The sequence below is a fragment of the Equus przewalskii genome, chromosome 2 (assembly GCF_037783145.1).
Source record: "Equus przewalskii isolate Varuska chromosome 2, EquPr2, whole genome shotgun sequence".
In the NCBI taxonomy this organism is placed as follows: domain Eukaryota; kingdom Metazoa; phylum Chordata; class Mammalia; order Perissodactyla; family Equidae; genus Equus; species Equus przewalskii.
Genome location: NC_091832.1, coordinates 85,359,476 through 85,381,428, shown reverse-complemented (window position 1 = coordinate 85,381,428; position 21,953 = coordinate 85,359,476). Strand labels below are relative to the sequence as shown.

The window sequence follows — 21,953 nt, the reverse complement described above, 5'->3', positions numbered from 1 at the left end:
ACTGTATATACGAACATATTTATAGGTGTGTTATTCACAACCTCGAAACACTAGAAGTGATGTGAACTTAGGAAAAAGATTTAAGTAAATTGTATTGATACCTTATTATACTGTGTTGCCATCAGTAAATGTCATGCCTCTGTGGAAACATGAGAGAGTATTTTTTTTATAATGAAAAGTAAATAAAAATAAAATTGTAACTGATATGATTATAATGTATATTCAAACTATACTTATAGAATAGAAATGGGCAAAGAATAAGAAGAAATAAAAATAGATTTTGTTGCAATAGTATCTTTTGAATTTGTTTTATTTTATACAGTTTTAAAGTGCATTCAATAATAAATGTTTTAAAATTTAATGACCGTCCCAAATCCTACATTAAAGATTCAAAAACATGCATTAAATGCCTCTGCCCTTGAAAACATGTAAAAATCTATTTATAGACATATACAGTAACAAACATCTTTACATAAATAAAACGTGCAATTTATACTTTTACTTTGGCATATCGCATGACAGGGTACAAAGTAATGTCATGGGAAAAGACTTCCCTGGGAGTTGGCAGACCAGAGCCCTGGTCCAGGCTCCCCACTTTCACGGGCTACCAGGCAGAGGACAGGGTAACATTCCAGTCCTCAGGTTCCTGACCAGAACACAAAAGAGAGAAAGATCAGCCCAAATGTCCCTCCTAGTTTTTTGTTAGTTTGTTTTTGTGAGGAAGATTGGCCCTGAGCTAACATCTGTTGCCAATCTTCCTTTTTTGCTTGAAGAAGATTATCACTGAGCTAACATCTGTGCCACTCTTCCTCTGTTTTATGTGGGATGTCACCACAGCGTGGCTTGCTGAGTAGTGCTAGGTCCGCACCCAAGATCCAAACCTGCAAACCCCAGGCCACGGAAGCAGAGCGAGTGAACTTAACCACTATGCCACAGGCCAGCCTCTCCCTCCTAGTTTTTAAATTATTTGATTCTAAGATTCCAAAAGTAGTAGCTTTTTATCTGTTGCCTAATTCAGGGCTGTCTTGAAAAATAAGAAAATATTCAGAATGTAGTGGCTTCAAAATATTGGCTTTGGCCAGTAAAGACAAATGCGTGATGAAGAAACAGAGACGCTTAATTCAGAAGATATTTATTCAGCACCTGCTGTTCAAGGTCTTGTGACAACATACAAAATGTCTGCCCTCGTGGAGCTTATAGTCTACAGGGAGGAGTGGACAGAGACAATAAACAAAATAAATAAGTCAAAGATGTGATTGGTCACATGGTGGTAAGTGCTATGGGAGAGAAATTAATCAGGGTGAGGGGCGACAGGGTAAATCTGGAGGGAATTTTGGCAATTTTAAATTGGGTGTTCAGGGAAGGCCTCTGTGAAAAGATACAATTGAGTAAAGACCTGAAGGAGGCAAGGAAGGAAGGAAGTGAGGATACTTGTAGACGTTCCCATCGGGGTGGGAAAGCACTGGGGGATCTGAGCAGAGCGGTGGACGTGATTGACTTACGTTTCAACAGGCTTGCTCTGGTTGCTGTATTAAGGGTAGACTGCGGTAGGGCAAAGTGGATACAGGGAGACCAGTTAGGAAGCTACTGCAGTCATCCAGGCAGGATGGTGACTGGCGGGATGGTGAGAAGTGGTCGCATCTGGATGTATCGGGAACGAAGAGGTTGCAAGGTTTGCTAAAGCAGCGGATGTGTGATGGGAGAGAAAAAGAGGCATGAAGGCCAGCTTCAAAATTTTGAGCCTGAGATGGTAAACACTGAAGAGAGGGCAGGTTTGGGGGCAAGGAAGAAGACCAGAAGGGTTTCGGTGAGTTTGAATGCCTATTAGATATCCAAGTGGAGATCTCAAGTAGGCAGTTGGATATACAAGTCTAGGGTTAGAGGTTAGGTTTTGGGCTAGAGTTATAAACTTGAGAATTAATTATCAGCATATAGACAGTTTAAGTGATACTAAAGCCATGAGACTAGATGAGATCACTAAGAAAGAAAGTGTACATAGGAAAGAAAAGATGTCCAAGGACAAAGAAGAAATCCAATGCTAAGAATTTGAACAGTGAGCAGGATCTAGCGGAAGAGATGAGGAGCGGCCTGTAAGGCCAGAGGAAAACCAGCAGAATGTGGTTTCCAATGCAGGAAGAATTTCAAAGAGGAGGAATTATTTCTGGAATAGCAGTTGTGGGTGGTGGATCTACACTTGCACGTTTTCTATGGAAAGTGAAGATGTCACATAGATACATCAACTAGATGGAAGGCTGTTTATAATCACAACCTAGTAAAGAGAACATATTTGAGTATATGTGCTTTGTGCTGTTATATTCCAAATAGAAATCATTTTTGGAGCATCCAGTATTTCTTATTTTCCACACCTTTCCCCATCTCCATCATCACAGTGGATTGTTCCTAATTGCTCTTACAGTTGTTTTCTCATATCCTGGAGATGTTATCAAGATCAGTGTGATTACAAATGGAAAACACTCTAATTCTCAGTCATGTGGGCTAATGAAGGAGCACACTGATAATTAATCATTTGCTAAACTAGACACTAACAACTACTTCTACTTCTATTTACTTTTAAATGTTTAATTTACATTGAATTATAGAAATGTAATATTCTGGGAACTCATGGCACATTATAACATGAAGCTGGTCTGTGGATAGATTCGTCAGAAGAACGTTGACACATTTTCTTACTTAAACTCCCTTTTATCTCCAATCCCGCCTAAGAAATTTGGCTTTCTTACTCCCTTAGGAGATAAAGTGTTTTATTTAAATCACCTTTCCTGATAACTGATCTAAGAGGATAGGAGAAGATATAGATATAACTCTTTGATAGCCCCGGGATACAGACATCCCGTCTCCACTCCTTTTAGCTTTTAGTGGACATCAGGCTGCCAGTCTAATAAGGCAACAAAGAAAAGTAAACAGAAATGGAAAGCAAAATAAATAGCTGTCTTTATCCTACTGGAAATAACCATAAATTTCAAAATGCGATCTTGGCTATATCGTAAAAGGATTTTCTTAGTCTGTTTGCATAGCTGTATTTTATTCCATTCTGGACTAATCTTGACTTTTTTAGAGATTCTTATTGTACACCAATCTTATTTACCTTAAAAATCTCTTGCAAAACATTTCTCCAGCAAATTGTGCTGTATATATGCCATGTGGCATCATCGTGCATACCAAAACTATAGGTTCTAATCTGCAGTGAAGAACTAGGCAGCATAATTCCTAGGAGTTGTGTTTTCACAGATGTACCTTGTTGAAGTACTGAGACAGAACACTAAATATAAGTGATAGGGGCTCATTCTGGTGACTATGGGTAGCCTGTAGCTTGCCTTGGCTTTACTGACTTATCCTCTACGTTAAGTCGCACGTCCTGCAAATGCATGTGTACCTGTCTCCAACGCCTTGGTCTGTTTTACAGCCTTCTTCTGGCACTATCTAATGAAAGCTATAAAAAGACAATGTTTCCTTTCCATTACAACAGCAACAAAAATTTCAAGAATGAAGCCACAAAAATATCATACCACATCACAGGTCCCTTCTTAATAGTAAGTCTAAAAGTACTTAGCACCAGACCATCACATCAGGTCAAAGAGCATAGAGAGGCTGAAACCAAACTTTCTTTAGACTTAACATGGAAATGTGATTACTATCACAAAAATATTAAAGTAAAAGATAAAGATAAACACAATTTCCTAATGCCAAGTTTGTTTTTTGATATAATTATTCTGTTACATTTGTATTCTATACTTTTGTATGAACCGTTCTTTTCTATTAGATTGTAAATCCTAAGATTAAGAACCAAGATCTCTTGGGGCTGGCCTCGTGGCAGAGTGGTTAAGTTCACACACTCCGCTTTGGCTGCCTGGGGTTCACAGGTTACAGCCCAGGGTTTGCAGGTTCAGATCCTGGGCACAGGCCTACACATTGCTCATCAAGCCATGCTGTGGCAGTGTCCCACAAACAAAACAAAGGAAGATTGGCACAGGTGTCAGCTCAGGGACAATCTTCCTCACCAAAGGAAAAAAAAAAGAACAGGGATCTCTTTAATTCAGTTTTATATACTCTAGCCTCTAGCACAGGACCATAGTGGGAGTGATATAGTCATTGTTTGATAGTTAGCAGAAATATTATTTAGGGGCTGGCCCAGTAGCACAGCAGTTAAGTTCGCATGTTCCACTTCTCAGCGGCCCATGGTTCTCCGGTTCAGATCCCGGGTGCAGACATGGCACCGCTTGGCAAAAGCCATGCTGTGGTAGGCATGCCATGTATAAAGTAGAGGAAGATGGGCATGGATGTTAGCTCAGGGCCAGTCTTCCTCAGCAGAAAGAGGAGGATTGGCAGTAGTTAGCTCAGGGCTAATCTTCCTCAAACAAACAAACAAACAAACAAAGAAATATTATTTATACGTTAAAACTGCTACCAGGTACAGGCCCACTGTGATCATATTTTGAGGGCAGAAGAAGGGAGAAAATGATGGAATATCTCTGGTCACTATTCACATAAGGATATCTAGATCCACTTCATAAATAATATTTCAAGTTTTTTAGTATAGAAAGAGGAATAAGATATTACCATAACAATTACCAGCAGCTTTCACTACCCCTTCCAGCCAATTTTTCCCACAGCTTAAAAAACATAGGCACCCGATCTGATACTGCCACTCTCACAAGATTTTCTAACTCTCACAAGATTTTGCTAGACTCAAATAAAGATCTAAAACTCAGGCCTGCCAGGCAATTGATTTCCAGATGGGTGGAACTCCTAATGACCCCACTTGTTTTTTACACCAGGACTCCAAGAAAGTTCCTAAAAGCCACTGGTTGGTCACTGACCAAGGGGAGGAGCTTTCCAGTATTTTTTAAATTTTTTTTAAATTGAAATAAATTTAAAATTTCCTAATAACTTTGTTCCATCACCCCATTTTCTTTTTCAGGTACAGAGCAGTAGCCTCCTGGAGTCGTGTTCAGGGAATCGGGATTCCCTTGATCACTGCCATTGAGATTGTGTCCATCTGGATCCTTTCTTTCATCCTGGCCATCCCTGAAGCAATTGGCTTCGTCATGGTGCCCTTTGAATACAAGGGTGAACAGCACAAAACCTGTATGCTCAATGCCACATCAAAATTCATGGAGGTACGAATAGTTTAAAGGGAATTAATAGGGGAGGAGAGGAGACCTCCATTTATACTTTACCATCACCGAGATGTGATATCTCTGCAATGCCCGGTGGGGTTGACTCTTAGTTCTGTGGAATATTCTCAGATGCATGAAAAGTAGACATTAAACCAGGGTTTAGCTTCTCGAATAGAACAACTATTTTGTTTTCACTCTTATATTGTAGTACAACTGTAGAGACAACTGTTGCTCTACACCAAACTCAGCATTCTGAAACAAATTTTCTAAGGATAGATGTGTATATATGTAATGCTATTTGTTGTTATCATGAGGAACGCAACACAACAACTTCCATCTGACAGGCATGCTGATTCTTATTTTATGTTACTTGGGGAAATGCACGTTGCTCACACATTTTTTTAAAGATAGTTTTACTAACTCAAAGTAGGAAGTCATACTTACATGTATTTCTATTAGTACAGATTCTATGTCTAATATACAAAGCATATAAATTTGCTGAACTTTTTAAAAAATGTTTTAGTGTAACAAATTCAGTTGTTGTTTAATACACCTGACCACATTAATGCTTCTCTGAAAAGCTGAAGCACATGACTGAGTGTATTGGGAAACATGTTTAAAACGCATATTTTCTTTGCAAAACTAGTCAAATGTGGGCTGAGGAGGAAAACCAAAAGGATAACTAATTCTCTTAAATCAGCATAATTTAGTGCTTTGATGTAAATTTCGTGCCATTCAGATTTCCACATTTGATCATTTTCAGATATCTCAAGGCAGGCTTTCCTAACTTGGAAAATTCACAAAATTCGTGGTTTTTACAGTTGACCAGTTATCCAGCTTGGAAATTCTTGTTTCAAAATAAAAGCGTTCATGAAAACTGCCAAACTGGCAACCGTAAAATTGAAGTCTTCTGTTTATTTACTGACTTTTTTTATTAAGTCAGTCCCCACAGTGAAAAACACAGTAGACGATTGGAGGTTATCAGAATTTGGGCAGTGTAAATAAGCAATCTAGACATTCCTGACAAAAATGTTGGAGAGAAGAAGTTTGCTGTAAGAAGGAGCTTACTAAGCGCTCGAGCCGACAATGAAGTGGCTTACTCTGTAAAGACTGAGTCTCTTTGACAGAGGTGGGATGCAAAGGCTGGCTATCTATGGAGTTGCAGTAAAAGGGACATTTTTTTAGATTCATTCCAAGTCTAAAGTTTTGGGATTCTCTTCCTCCTCCTTTTCTTTTTTTCTAATTTTATTCCCGCTCTTTGTTCTGCTCTTTCCTCCTCAACTTTGCTCCTAACCTAGACTGGAGGGAGGCCCTTGTGCCCTTGCTGATGACATCAATTCAAAAAAGAAATGTGACCCCTTTCTCTACAGTCCTCTACCATGGAGGTGGCAGGGGACTCCATCCAGTCACCTCAGGGGTCAGCTTCCAGAGCCTCTGCAGCTGTTCTGGGGTATTCACACCCAGCCAGCAATGTGCCGGGAAGATGGGGGTACCAGTGAAGGGGCTGCTCAAAGGAGTGTTTCTGATTTTTGTTGTTTTTTAAGTTCAGTACTGAAATCTTTCTACAGTGGGATGTAGATAGGGAAATATTTGTATAAACAGATCTGAATAAACCAACTCCTTTAGGACTCTGCACCTAACCTGAGGAGAGCATTCAGGGGCCTGTAAACTTAAATGAAAAAGAAATCACGTTTATTTTCACTAACTTCTAAAATTTTTCATCTCCTTCTATTATGAATGTAGGCAACAAACCGCAGTTGTGTTTAACAGAACCATGATTTTTTCACTAATAGAAATAACAGACATATTCATACCACATAACAGTTGTATAGTCTTGAAATATCGTTTACATTCATCAATGCTTCAACATTCTGATAGTTATTAGAGCATTAGAACCATTAGAGTCGTCATTTAATTTGTTAATAAATATATTACTATATTAGAATTTTACTTTTAATATTTGATAGCTGTTTCGATGTAATTGGTTTCCATTTTAATCTTACGTATTCTATTTTACATATAAGCATTATTCTCAGAAGAGATTATAGTCTTCACCAGACTTCCAAAGGGGTCCATGGCATAAAAACAGTTAAGAACCCCTGCCCAGAACTTGTTTTCCTCAGGACCCATTTATAGATTAGTTTAATAGACATGTTATAAATGTAGCCCCCTGGGCCTCTTTCTATATTCAGAAACTGTCCAGTTTTTCACAGAGCACTATGATTATTTTTTACTGTGGGAACTGAGATATTACAAGAAGCTGCATTATCCTTAGTAAATAAACAATCTAGAGAAACAAAATAAAGAAAGCAAAAGCATTTCTTCCCAAGTTGGTGATTAATTTAGTGAGAAGAAGAATTTAGATACCATTTTCTAATTTCCACTTTTATAAGGTATTAAATTTTCTCTTTGAAAAAGGCATAAAACTGAATAATCCTGGTGTTTAGAAATCCTGCCCACAGGGAGATAATGCTGAATATGCCTTCAGATAAGGTACTCTGCCTCAATAGTTTCCAGGTGGTAGGTATTAAAAGAGAGTGTGAAAGGGCGTGGGTATTGATGGCTCAAACTGGCTGTCTGCAAGGTCACATAGCAGTCATACCAGGCAAAGGGTTAACTCCCAGGCACAAAGCTACACAGATAAGCTAGTCATAACCTTCGCTGTTTCCAAACAAGACGTTCGAGGTGAGTACACTTTAACCACAGTAGTCAAAAGTAAACCAGGCACTAGCAAACTTTTGAGGTTCATCAATAAATAAAGATAAATACATATTCTGTATGTCTCAAAATCATGTTTTATCGGCTTTGGAAGGGAATTCTTTTGCTTGATTAGGGCTCTTCCATTATGTAATTAAAACCAACTTCAGTTTATAAAAAGTGTTCTTCAGGATAATTTTTTTTAAATGCAGTTGCTTTGGCTATTGTAAAGCCAGGATAACTCCTGGAGTTTCCAATTTAACTGAGTTTTGAGCACCACCCCCAAGCCCATTTCCACAACCAGAGAGCGTGAATATGCAAACATTTCTGCATGTGTGAAGCTTTTGAGCCAGCAGAGGCGCTGCACAGCTAATTGACATTGTAACACCCCTCCTCTTCTCTCCCTTTTCTGCTCTGTACAGTTCTACCAAGATGTAAAGGACTGGTGGCTCTTCGGCTTCTATTTCTGCATGCCCTTGGTGTGCACTGCCATCTTCTACACCCTCATGACCTGTGAGATGTTAAACAGAAGGAATGGCAGCTTGAGAATTGCCCTCAGTGAACACCTGAAACAGGTAAACCTAATAAAATCATGAAAATCTGGCCAAGACTGTTTCATCCTTGACAACAAAAGGCCTACAAATACTGTATTTAGCAGATTTAGCCTAGTGTCCTAAAAATAAAAGTACTGTCCTGTTTGTCTATATATCTTGTTTCTCTATGGTTACAGTATCAGGAATTTATTTTGTGAAATAGGGAGCCTACCTGTGAAACAGGTGGTCCTGGAGGCAGGGACCAAGTAGGAACTACAGTTATGTGCTGATAACGATGTTTCTGCGTATGTTATTAATACCATGTAGCCTAGGTTTGTTGTAGGCTTCACCATCTAGGTTTGTGTAACTACACCCTATGATGTTCCCACAACGACAAAATCACTTATCGATGCATTTCTCGGAACATATTCTCATCGTTAAGTGACGCGTGACTGTATTCATTTATTCTGCCAAGAGTACATTGAACATGTGTGTTTGTGCGTCTATAGATTGAACTGGGCTTGGAACTATGCCAGGACACAAAGAAGCATATGACTTTCTCCTTTAGCAGGCTTTGCAGTCTTGTTGTGGAAATAAAATACAAACGTGAAACATTTGGAAAATAGAATCACAAGGTGTTGGTAAAAGTAGCCAACGCTATAGAAAGCCAAGGAGGATATAAGATAAGTTCATGGAGAAACTTGTCATGGATGAGAGGGATGGAACTGTTCATAGAGGATAAGTGGGTCTGATGGGGAAGAAGAGGACAGAGGACATTTCAGGTGGGAGGACAGGAGTCTGGTTAGAAAATAGAATGGGCACCTTGCACTGGGGGAGTGGGAAAAGGAGAGGAACCGCATTCGAGCAACATCTAAAGGAAGGCTCATGATAGAACATGGGATTCAATACATAAGAAGAGGTCAAATTTTGGAGGGCCCAAAGTTCTAGAAGAAATTTGAACATGTCTGTAGAAGGCTGCTGTTGGTCCCTCCCAGGCAGCAAACAGAACAGATAAAGCTCTGGGCTTGAGAGGGCAAAACTTGGCGCTTACACTTGCTGGCTCTATGACGTTGGGCAAATTGCTTAATCTCTCTGAACTTGTAGTTCTTCGTAAAATGTATATAATAATACCTGCACCTTTCTGTACAAATACTAATTCAATTCTAAGTCTTAAAAAATTCAGTAAAATGTATATAATAATACATCAAGGGGATTACCTAATGCATGTACAGTGTCTAATAGAACCCAATTCAAAGTAAGTACTCAGGAAATTTTGATATTTAGAAATTCAAAGAGTAAAACTAGGACTGCAGGTAAGTTCTCAGTCTCAACAGAGAAGTACATAAGGACACTCAACCACACCAAAAGTTAATTTGAGTTCTTGATGGAGCCTGTAAATCTGCCCTATGTCATTATCATACACAAGGATCATTCTTCATCAGCAACTCCTTTCAACTACTGAACTGATTTTTCTGATCCTCGGCTCCTCATCTGTAAATTGGGTATAATAATATATGAGCCAATGTTATTACGGGAATCAAAGGAATTAATGTGTATACATGTATTTCGTAAAATCTAACATGCCAAACAAATGGTAGCTATTATCTTTTATTAAAATTTAACAGGAAAATTATATTGAGAAACTTTAGTATGACTTTGTTCGGGCGTAAATGTTTCGGGTACTCCAGATGTGAAACATGTTAAGCAATTATTACCTCTCATTCCTGCAATGGAGGTAATTAGAATAGATTTATGAAAAGCTGTTTTTAAATGCTGATTTTTGTATTAGCAACATTTTTTAGCCTGTTGAAGCTATGCATGGTACCTGCTCTGAAAATAACTGAATAGGGATTGGGAGCAGTAATAATATGATGCTGCTTCACATTTACATGGCATTTTTTAAGTTTTCAAAGAGCATTTCCATGTCATTTTCTTCTTTGATTCCTTCCAGCACCTTGTGAGATAAGCAGGACAGACATTAGCCTTGTTGTACAGGTGGTTAAGAGATTGGCTCAACCACATGGAGATTGGAGCCTAAGGCTGGGTCCCCAAGCAATAGATGTTCCCTTGCGTCCCAGTCAAAGCTGTAGCAGATTCTAACAGCAGAGAGCAAGCCATCGGGAAGGTCTTCAGCGGGGACTGTGGGGGAGCTAGGTCAGAGTGAAAAGCCCTGCCACCCTTGACTAGTACCCTAGAGGGCTCTTGGTCTTGCTTCTTGTGTGGTCTCTCCAATTTCTCTTCATTATACTGACAACAAAGTTAGGAATTGTGTTTGGATGTTGGTAACAGAAAACCCAAAATAACATTGAGTAGACCAAGTAGGAGTTTATCTCTCTCCCACAGCAAAAAGTTCAGATGTCATTGGTTCAGTGGTCAAGGGACTCAGAGGCCAAGGGTTTGCAGTTTTGCTGACCTTTCCTTCAGTGTTAGAAAACAGCAGCTACAGCTCTACCCTTATGTCTGATTTCCAGGCAGCAAGGAGGGGAAGAACATAGACCACATGGGTGTGTGTGCACCAAAGGAGTATCCCCCAATTTTAAGTAGCTTTCCAGAAACCCCACACAATTTCTACTTAATCTAATTGGTCAGAACTGTGTCAGGTGGCCATGCAGATAAGGCCAGCCAGGCTCCCACGCTGCTATAACAAACTAAAGGCTCTGATTGATAGTAAGGAAAAGAGGAGAATGGATATTGGTTAAGCAAATATCAGACAGGCAATGTATTACTATTACCTTTTAAAGGACTTATCCTCTTTGAGGATGTGCTCAGGGAAAGTTAACCTCTGCCCGCAAAACCCTCCTTTTCTGTTTTTCTGGGTACACTGTCTTTCTGAGTACAAAAATGACCCTTTAAAATGATCCCCCATTCGCGCAGGTTGGAATCCTTTATTTCTCTCAGTCATCGCCCAGTTTATGCATTCTCTGAAGCCATATCCCAGCTAGCCCAATAACTCTGAAAGATCAAAGAACTCCTAGATCTTTGAGCTAGAGCAGCAATTTGTGACAACTGCCTTGAAATGTTTTTAAATGGCTCTATTAATCATGCGGGCTTATTGTAGGCTTCCCATACTTAATGCTATATGCTTCAGGTTGAATCAACATCACCCTTCCAAATCCTGTTTTCAATCAGTTTTATTTCAACATTAACTGATCCCAGTTACAGACAAGTTGCACTTTATGTTCCCACTTAGGCTTCCAAATGCACGCACTGTAATATTTAAGCATAATGCACACAAAGGACTGGTTGCAGATAATTCGTAACCTATGGTTTTTCTGATCCTGTACAGACTTGAAAGCATATAAACCGTCGATGGAAGTCAGTCCAGGGTCAACATGTCCCAGTTTTTCTAATTATCTTTGCTGATAATCCTTTACCCTCATCCCTCTGTTTGGAAAACAGTACATCTTTGGAAACTACATGTCATTATTAAAGAATTTTAAAAGCAAAGAATCCCAATGCTAGCTTTCTTCAAGATCAAGAAATGGGGGCCAGCCCAATGGTGTAGTGGTTAAGTTCACATGATTCGCTGAAGCAGCCCAGGGTTTGCAGGTTCAGATCCCTGGTGTGGACATAGCACCACTCGTCCAGCCATGCTGTGGCAGCATCCCACATAAAATACAGGAAGATTGGCAACAGATGTTAGTTCAGGGTTAATCTTCCTCACCGAAAAAGAAAAAAAAAGATCAAGAAATGGAGAAAACACGTTGCTATTGCTTTTTCTGTTCTGCTTCCTACTCCTGTTTTGTTTTCCAAACTTCTTTGTAGATTTGTCCATTCTTTATAATGTTAGGTTCAGTCACCTTGACTGCCATGCCCTTACTAATGCTAGTTACCTGTTATTGAGGCTTTTTGCTAACCCTTTCCCCCATACTTTCACCACACACACACAGACTCAGCCACAGTGTTGGCTCAACTCCAGCTATTTCCCGCCACTGCCCTGCCATCGAAGCTCTGCCCTGGCCCTAGTAACAAGCCTGAGGTCACCATCCTTCCTGGAAGCTGCCCAAAAGAATCATTAGCAACTCCTTGATTAGAAAGTTGGACCCCAAATCTTGAAGAGGCGGAGGCACATGAGGCGGGCTGTTCTGGCTCTTCTCTGAGTTATTCTTTCTCTGCTATCTACTAGCTTCCTTGTTGCATAGCTCTTTCGTCTAGTAGAAAAACACTAAACTGAATTGTATTTTTTTTCTCACTTTCCTTTAGCGTCGAGAAGTGGCAAAAACAGTTTTCTGCTTGGTTGTAATTTTTGCTCTTTGCTGGTTCCCTCTTCATTTAAGTCGTATTTTGAAGAAAACCGTGTATGATGAGATGGACAAGAACCGATGTGAATTACTTAGGTACGATCCTATGCACGCATTATGAAATTGGAGTTTCTCTGATTTTCATGTTTATAATACTTTTACAAAACCATCTAGTCTACATTCTCGTTAGCCCTGTAAATTAAAACTGCAAAGTTGATGATTGTTCTTTAGCTGACATAGCCCGTAACTGATCCCAAAATTCGTGCAAGCCGTGTTATCTGTAATTTTGTTGCTCCCCTCCTGATGCTGTGTGTAATGGTATGAGCTAATCCATGGTGGGTATATCTGTAAAGGTTCTGCAGGACTGAAACTGCCATTTAAACAAGCACTTTAAAGAAAACTCTGACTGCCACCTATAAGAAATGGCTTCTGGGCAAGAAAAATGCTTACTCTAGGGATAAATGCCAGGTGGCAGATTTAAAAACATTATGTTCTAATTATTCTACTCAATTTTCTTTTGCTCTAGTTTCTTGCTGCTCATGGATTACATCGGTATTAACTTGGCAACCATGAATTCATGTATAAACCCAATAGCCCTATATTTTGTGAGCAAGAAATTTAAAAATTGTTTTCAGGTAAGACTGTTTTGCAAGTATTTTTTTAAGGGCAACCAAATGAGTATAATAAGTAGCCAACAGACATCGCTAATTCCACTTGTAAATATTGCTTTCATCAGCTGAAGTTTTCAGTAGAGAAGTGAAAATCCTATTTTGTTACCCAGGAAGAGGGTCAGATTGTCAGCATAACAGAAAACCAGTATCTGTTCAGACAACAGCATATTTACTGGTTACAGTTAAAGAGCGCTAACTTAATAACATGCCAATTTAGTACCCTCCTTTAAAAAGAAATGCTCAAATGTGAGCTCCAGGCCACAGAGGATAAATAAACTTATTCATGCCTTACATAGTCTTAAACTTTAACCACAGTCTCAAAAAACATAAACTTTGTTGTTAAGAAAGCTCCTATTAAATGCTGTTTAATAGTATATTTAATAACAGTCTTTTCAAGGAAAGTAAATGCTTCTTGCTTTGGAAATCTGAACTAAGTAACTTCATGCGATGTCAGTTTCCTTCCTTCCTTCAGACCTCCTTGCAACTAAGTCAACCCATGTCGTCCAGAAGCTCCCAGCACTTCCTACTGAGCTGTCATTTTTCCAGTTCCTGGAATGACTTTAGCGTAGAGTTAATCCTAACTGGATTCTGTTATCTTTGGCCAAGGATGTTTAACCTCACTTTATGGTCCGTATTAGGAAGAGCAGCATAGCGGTCACGGGTGCAGGATCTGGAAGCAAACAGTCTGGATTTACGTCACAGCTCTGCACTTGCTAACTTGTCTAACCCAGGTCCAGGTGGTGCCCCTCCTGCTTCCTCAGTTTGCTCATCTGTAAAATCAGATGGTCACTGTATCTATCTCATAAGCAGGAGTCAGCAGGTTAATGTATCTTAAGCTCTTGAGACAATAATAAGCGTTCAGTATGAGTTTACTGTTATTAGGGACAGAGAAGAGAGGAAAAACACAGTAACTGCCCTCGTGGAACTTACAGTCTAAAAGGAGACAGACATATATATATTAAGCAAAGAATCATACAAGTAGATGAAATTTGGTATGCCACATTTTTGAAGTCTGCTTGATAATGTTTGCGAGTCGTGAAATGCTCTGAGAAAGATTCTGTCCTAAGAAAGATTGACTAAAATGCAGGTCATCACTAATACATTATATAATCTAGAGTTAATATCGTTTGCTCATTAATTTACATATTAATTAGACGGGAAGGGAAAATCAAGGTGCAAACTCAAAAATTAAACACTTTTTTTTTTTAAGTTTTTTTTATTTTTCCTTTTTCTCCCAAAGCCCCCTGGTACATAGTTGTGTATTTTTTAGTTGTGGGTCCTTCTAGTTGTGGCATGTGGGACGCTGCCTCAGTATGGCCTGATGAGCAATGCCATGTCCGCACCCAGGATCCAAACTGGTGAAACCCTGGGCCACCGCAGCGGAGCGTGAGAACTTCACCACTTGGCCACTGGGCCGGTCCCCTAAACACATTTTTTGACTGATCTTCATAAAAAGGCAGCATACCCAGGGTTAAGAGCCCAATCTAGAGAGTCCTGGGTTCTAATTCCAGTTCTGCCTCTTAATATCCTCTCTAAGCCTCACTGTCCTCATTCATAAAAATGAGGAAAATAGCACCTACCACCTTGGAATTATGAGCTGGTATGAGCATCAGATGAGGTGCCCGATGCAGAGAGTCATGCTGCTGGTGCACAAGGGATAAATGCCAGGCCCCTCCCAGCCCTTCCCAAGTCAGAGAAGGCTCTCCCTCTGGCCAACACTGCCTTCCCTTCCTCTTTGACATGATGAATAAATTAAAACAAGAAACGAGGGATCCATTTCTCTGGACTAGAATGGACAGTTTAACTTCTACCTAGGGATAACAGGCTCCATACTCTAGATTCCTGTTAAGGCTCACATTCTGTCCCGAGATGTGTCTGGATTTGACCCTTGTTGGTGGGGGCCCAAGGCCTCCAAACTCTGCTGGGAATGGGTTGTGAGGCTCATGTTGTTTAGAGTCTGTTCCTTCTCCCAGTCTTGCCTCTGCTGCTGCTGTTACCAGTCCAAAAGTCTGATGACCTCGGTCCCCATGAATGGAACAAGCATCCAGTGGAAGAACCACGAACAAAACAACCACAACACAGAGAGGAGCAGCCATAAGGACAGTATAAACTAAACATATTACGAAACATTAGTCAATATGCCTTCAAATCCTATTGGAGAAAAAAAATCACGGCAACTGTGTCTCCAGAAATCTCTTCTCTGATCCTTCTCCTGTGACGCACTCCCACCCCCTGAAAAGTGCTTTCCAAAACATTGGAGGGTGGACTGTTTTATACCCACAAAATCAATGAATCTCGCTTCTTTAATTTATCTAATTTGCATATTCTGCATGTTACATTCAGCACTAAAAAATGGTGGGAGTTGGCAGGGGGAAAAGAGACTGTTGAATTAAACCAGAAGGATATTTAGTATTTTTGCATGAAAATACAGTTTTTGAAGACATGACTAGCTTTCATGGCAGTTCTGTCATATGATCAATGAGAACTGGTCGCCATGAGAGTTTAGAGATTTATGACAACGTTTTCTATTTTTTTAAGTGATTTTTTTTTCTTGCCAAACACAGTATGGGTTTAAGTCACCTTTATTTGAAACGTCATTCAGTGCCAGTACTTTTTAACTTCACAGTAGCCTGAAAATGATTAATTTGAGCCTATTCACACATATTTTGCAAAAGATAAAAAAAAGAAGTGAAACAATTCAGGTAAGCAAGTAGGTTAATGTTTCTCATGTCATTGTTTTATTTTTAAAACATGAATTCTCAAGCTACAGTAAATACAAGCACTTACAGCACAGACTGATACTCATGTATGGCAGTTTAATAGCTGCTATTCAAAGAATTTTTAATTGGTTTTTTTTAATGGTGTTTCATCATAGCTCTTGAGCATATTTTTATGTTAAATTTAAAAATAATGCTTGAGTCAAATAGTTCTATTTTTCACAAGTCCAAATCATTTTTTAATGTATCTTATGTAAAATCAATATCATGTACCAAAATTTAAATGTATGTGTCATTTAACTATGCCCAAGACTGTCAGTGTAATGCGTAGAAAGCTAAAGCACACTCTGGAGAAAAGGGTCGAATATTTTTAGAAGAATTGGAAATTTTCATTGAGTTTTTTTTTGTAATAGTAACATGTGTATGTGTGTACATGCAATATATATGTACACATATATAAACATTATACATATCACCTCATAGTCTCTTGATTTCTCTTAAAATGTTAACTGGCAGTAAGACTTTTGTGGTCATTCTCTTTTCCATATAGGAAATATAATTTCAAAGTGGCCAGCTGAGTTTATCATGTCAGTGAAATATAATTACCCCCAAATGCCACCATGAAGTTATGGTTCTTCACTTCTCTGGGTTTCCAGTAGGAACCTAAACACCTCCCCCACCCCCACTCCTCACATGGTCACCATTTCAAAGGCCCACAGTGACTTTTGCTGGGCATTTTCCAAGATGTTTACAGACTGTGAGTATAGCAGAAAATCTTTTACTGTGTGTACATAAATATATATAAACAACTGTACATTTCTTTTAACCAATTTTTTTGTGATTGTCTCTATGGGATGTATTTGTGTGTGTGATATATGCATGTGCGTGATGGTATGGATGGACTTAATGTGACCTAGTAATAACGCCCTGGAGTGACGCCAAAGCACACACTCGGAGTGAAATCTAGGTGGTTGTTCATGACAACTGGCCTCAGTCAGTTTTAATCTATCTGTGTTCATAAATCTTGTGACCATGTTATCATTACAAATGGAATATGGGAGGCAGCATGAAAGGGGACGAGCCATGAGTTAGCAATAGGGCTTTGTTTGTTTGGTTGGTTGGTTTGATAAAGCAGTATTTGGGCTTGTATTTTTTCCTGTGCTGGAGCAAAAGTCATTAAACTTTAAAGCATTATATTGTCCCAATCCTCCACGCAATGTGGTGATGAGATTGACAAGTGGTCTGATGTTTCTATCAGACTTCATCAGACATATTACTGAGGATAAATTAGCTAAGCTGATTTGTTGGACTATATTTTAGCACAGTCATCTATAAAATGATATCAGGTTCCAGGTGATCCAATTGCAGGGCTCCTTGATATGTTAGCAGTCAAATTCCATTACTCCACTGGTGTATCACGTGCAGTGATATATGCCTATAATATAAGCCGTAAGTTCCCACCATTTTGTTTAGACAATTGTCTTTCTTTTTAAGATGCCTTGTCTCTTGCATATGAAAAATGCATTTTATAAGTTCAGAAGGTCATAGATTTCTGAATAACCACACAGGCTTCAATGTGCATTTTGTTATGGACCAGTCAGTAACCATGGTTTACTAGTAGGAATATTTTCAGTTTCCTCCTTTATCACATCGTTCCAGTAAATCTGTAGAAATGAGCCAGAAGCCAAGGCCCTGCATTGGTAGTGGCCCGTAAGGATAAAATAAAAGTTTACAGAGCCTTGTAGGTGTCTCTTCATTTTTACATGGTTCTACATAGAAAATGTTTGATACACAGTACCTGTTGCAAACCTCTCCCTAGTCATAGCCAGGAAAGTGATTTTACTTTCAAACAGATACTTCCTAACTGTACTCTATTCTCAACCTACTTTATTGTACTGAGCACTTAACTCTCTCCTTCATTCCTTCATTCACCTTTCCATTAAATTTTAATGAGCATCTACTATACACCAGGAGTTCTTCTAGGTACTGGGGATATAGCAGTGAACAAAATAGGTTAAGTTCCTGCTCTCATGGAGCTTGCATTCTAGAGGAAGGAGTCGGACAATAAACAATTACAGTCAATAAACAACGTGTCAAGTGGATCCCTGGAGGAAGAGACACATATATCTCCAACTGCTTATTTGACATCTCCAACTGGAAGGCTAACACATATACTATATCTAAAACTAAGCTGATATCCCTGTCATCTGTGCCACCATAATATTCCTCTGCTCATGTGTTAGAATTCTCCAGAGAAACAGAACCAGTAGGATATATATAGATAGATAGAAGAGGAGATTTATTATGGGAATTGGCTGACATGATCACGTGGGCTGAAATATGCCACAATATTCCATCCGCAAGCTGGAGAACTAGGAAAACCAGTGATACAATTCAGTTTGAGCCCAAAGACTTGAAAACCAAGGGAGCTGATGGTATAACTCCCAATCTGAAGCCAAAAGCCTGAGAACTGTGGGGTAGCCCACTGATGTAAGTCCCCAAGTCCAAAGGCCCAAGAACGAGGAGCACCAATGTCCGGGACAAGAGAAGATGGACGTCCCAGCTCAAGAGACAGACAGCATTCACCCTTCCTCCACCTTTTTGTTCTTTTCATGCCCTCCACAGATGGATGACGCCTGCCAACATCTGTGAGAGAAAATCTACTTCACGCAGTCTTCTGATTCAAATGCTAATCTCTTCCGGAAACACTCTCACAGACACACCCAGAAATTATGCTTTACCAGCTTTACGGGCAGCCCTTAGTCCAGGCAAGTTCACATATAAAATTAACCATCACAGCTCAGTTAAAGACAGCTTTATTTTAGCACTGTCATGTATAAAATGATATCATGCTTTGAGTTGTCAGGACAAAAACTTTGAAGTCATTTCCCATTCCTTTATCTCACACCTTATATGCAATGCCTCAAAAAAAACCTTACAACCATATCTTCTGAGTATATCCAGAATCTGACCACTTCTCTCTACTACTTCCCTTTTCTCAGCCACCAACCTCTCTTGCCAGGAAAACTGCAATTGCTTCCTATCATGCCTGTTTCCAGCCTTATAAACGCCACCCTCTAATTGGAGCCTGTCTCTCAACCTCCATAAATGGTCTAAAGGTGTTCACATTTCCAAGCTAGGCTGCCCAGCATCCCCTGGGGAGTTTTCTAATAACAACTAAAGTAAGAAAAACTCTTTCTCCCTGTAGGAAGCCTGAAAGGTTGTGAGCCTGGGAGCTGCTGGCCACCATGGTTTGGGCATTATGAAGAAAGTCAATCTAGAGTGTTACAAAGATGGAAAAGAGCATTGAAGTCCCTGGTTCAATTTTCCCTAATGCTTTCTTATGACTTGAGTAAGCAAACTAACACATTTACCTTTGTGCCTATGCCAGTTAAGTTTGGTTTTCTGTTGCTTACAATACACATGTTCTAAGAGCATCTCATCTAAGGTATCTTGATTTATCTTTTCTTCTTGTTGTTTAAATTAATAGGCTTTATGTTTTTTAGAGTAGTTTTAGGTTTATGGAAAAATTGATTGGAATGTACAGAGACTTCCTACATACTCTCTTTCTCCCCCTTCCCTAGACACAGTTCCCCCTATTATTTACCTCTTGTGTTAGTGTGATTTTTTTTTCAAGGTATGCATTTTTTTTTTGGTGAGGAAGATTGGCCCTGAGCTAACATCTGTTGCCAATCTTCCTCCTTTTTCTATTTTTTCTCCAAAGCCCCAATACATAGTTGTATATCCTAGTTGTAAGTCATTCTAGTTCTTTTATGTGGGATGCCACCACAGCATGGCTTGATGAGCGGTGTGTAGGTCCACGCCCAGGATCTGAACCCACAAACCCTGGGCCTCCAAAGCAGAGCACGCAAACTTAACCACTTGGCCATGGGGCTGGCCCCTAGTGTGGTATATTTGATGAACCAATGTCGATACAGTATTGTTAACTGAGGTCCATAGGTTACATCAGGGTTCACTGTTGTGTTGTACGTTTTGTGGGTTTGGACAAATGTACAGTGACAGTTATCCAACCATTACAGTATCATTTAGCATGGTTTCACTGCCCTAAAAATCCCCTGCGCTCCACCTGTTCTTCCCCCACTACTTCTCCCTCTTGATTTATCTTTTCACTCCACCATATTACACTGTGCTAGTTGCTGGGAACATGAAACCAGATGTATAAATAAATAAATGCACTGACGCGCTTAGTGGTGTCTTAGTAGATGTCAGCATAGGGGACAGTAAAGGCACAAAGGCAAAAGTAGTCAAAGTTCTTTAAACCTAAGCTGGTAACACCAGTGAACACAGTGTGAGGTCTCCTGCTTCTACAATTCTTATTTTAGTGAGCATGTTACTGCTAGGAGAGTCACATAATAATAAGCAATATAGTATTGTCTCTACATCATGAGTTTTTTCAGTCAATACATATATATTCTTCTCCATCCAAAAAGAAATCTATCCAGTAAATTTAAAATTATTAAGGTAATGAAACAAATTGGAGATTAATCCCAAGAAACAGCCAAGACAAATGTGAATCTTTCACTTCCTATTACCTCTATTGTTATTTTTAATAGTATTACCAGTCCACGATATAGTATTAGACACTATATATGTCTTCTGAGTCTATGATTCCTTTATTTGTAACATAATCTAGTACGGCACAGTATTTATTGATTTTTCTCCATACTTCAAATAAGCAAAGTTAAATCAGGGCACAAATCCACTATATGCCATTGATTATTTCTAAAATTTCAGTGGGGTCTTCACATTGAAAAACTCCAGTGGGTTTTTTTTTTTTTTTAATTTTTTGCTTCTTCTCCCCAAAGCCCCCCAGTACATAGTTCTAGGTCCTTCCAGTTGTGGCATGTGGGATGCCGCCTCAGCATGGCTTGATGAGTGGTACTAGGTCCACACCGAGGATCTGAACTGGAGAAACCCTGGACCGTCAAAGCAGAACACGCGAACTTAACCACCCAGCCATGGGGCTGGCCCCATCCAGTGGGTTTTTTAATAATCCTACATTTGGAGAAGCTTGTGTCACACTTTCCTCTAAGTAGTAACAAAGAGAAACCAGTGTCTATATTTGGTCAGCACTGATACTCTGAATTTTTTGTTTCTAAAACTGAAAGGAGACAGGCCACAATTCTTAGAATCAAGGAATAATCAAGGACTGGAAATAATTTTGTAACTGCAAAGCCGCGCTTTCCCCGTGAGGCATGCTAGCAGAGTTCAGTTTTGATCTGATGAAGCCAGCAGTCCTAATATCTCGTGGTTTCCCAAGGTTTTAGCATCAATATTATTCAGTAGATTCTACTTTTCTTCCTGGGAGGTAGTAAATTGGGAACAGCAATGCCAAACCTAGATATGATCAGAAGAGTCATGGAATCTTCCCAAGGGAATATAGATAATTCCACACATTTTTCCTTTTTGGTCCTAAACCACAGTCCCTTACCTAATTTATCTACGTAGAACTGATCATCTGTAATTGGATTTGATTCTACGACAGTAGATACACTTGTATATTTGGTGTTGGGTGACAGATTTGTCCCAGATGAGAGAGAGTAAAGGACCCTGCCCAGACTGCGTGGTGGCATATGATCAGCCAAATCACAGGCCCCAGGCGCCTACCGGGCACAGCCCTGACTCACTCCCGTTTATGCAAGTTTTTACAGAATTACAGCCATTTCTCCTCCTAACTATAGCTCCCTATTTCTCTCAAAGTGTGACAGTTGGAATTAACTGCAGTTAAATTCCTGTGTTTTTAAAATATCTTGAAATAAGAAAACCTACTAAATGTGACAAGGTTAAAGAACATCTGTGCCCTTTTAGGCTTTTCATGTGTACATCTGTGCCTAATGAAAAAAATGATCTCCGAGGTCCAGTCTTCTCTCTATTTTTTGAAGCCTTATGGAGTTAGGCCTGATCACTGCTCCTCCCTCTCAATCTAGACCCTGTT

The 21,953-nt window shown here is 39.5% G+C and overlaps 1 protein-coding gene across 2 annotated transcripts in view; it reads left to right on the top strand.

The window, feature by feature from the left end:
• The window catches only part of EDNRA (endothelin receptor type A), a 104,474-nt gene extending 87,647 nt beyond the window's left edge, over positions 1-16,827 (top strand). For both annotated transcript variants that reach the window (XM_070611646.1, XM_008527444.2), the window contains exons 7-11: positions 4,940-5,138; positions 8,258-8,410; positions 12,572-12,705; positions 13,136-13,244; positions 15,254-16,827. In XM_070611646.1, the coding sequence (XP_070467747.1) occupies positions 4,940-5,138; positions 8,258-8,410; positions 12,572-12,705; positions 13,136-13,244; positions 15,254-15,394 (736 nt within the window). In that variant the 3' untranslated portion in view covers positions 15,395-16,827. The remainder of the gene's footprint in view (positions 1-4,939; positions 5,139-8,257; positions 8,411-12,571; positions 12,706-13,135; positions 13,245-15,253) is intronic.
• The last annotated feature ends 5,126 nt before the right edge of the window (positions 16,828-21,953 follow it).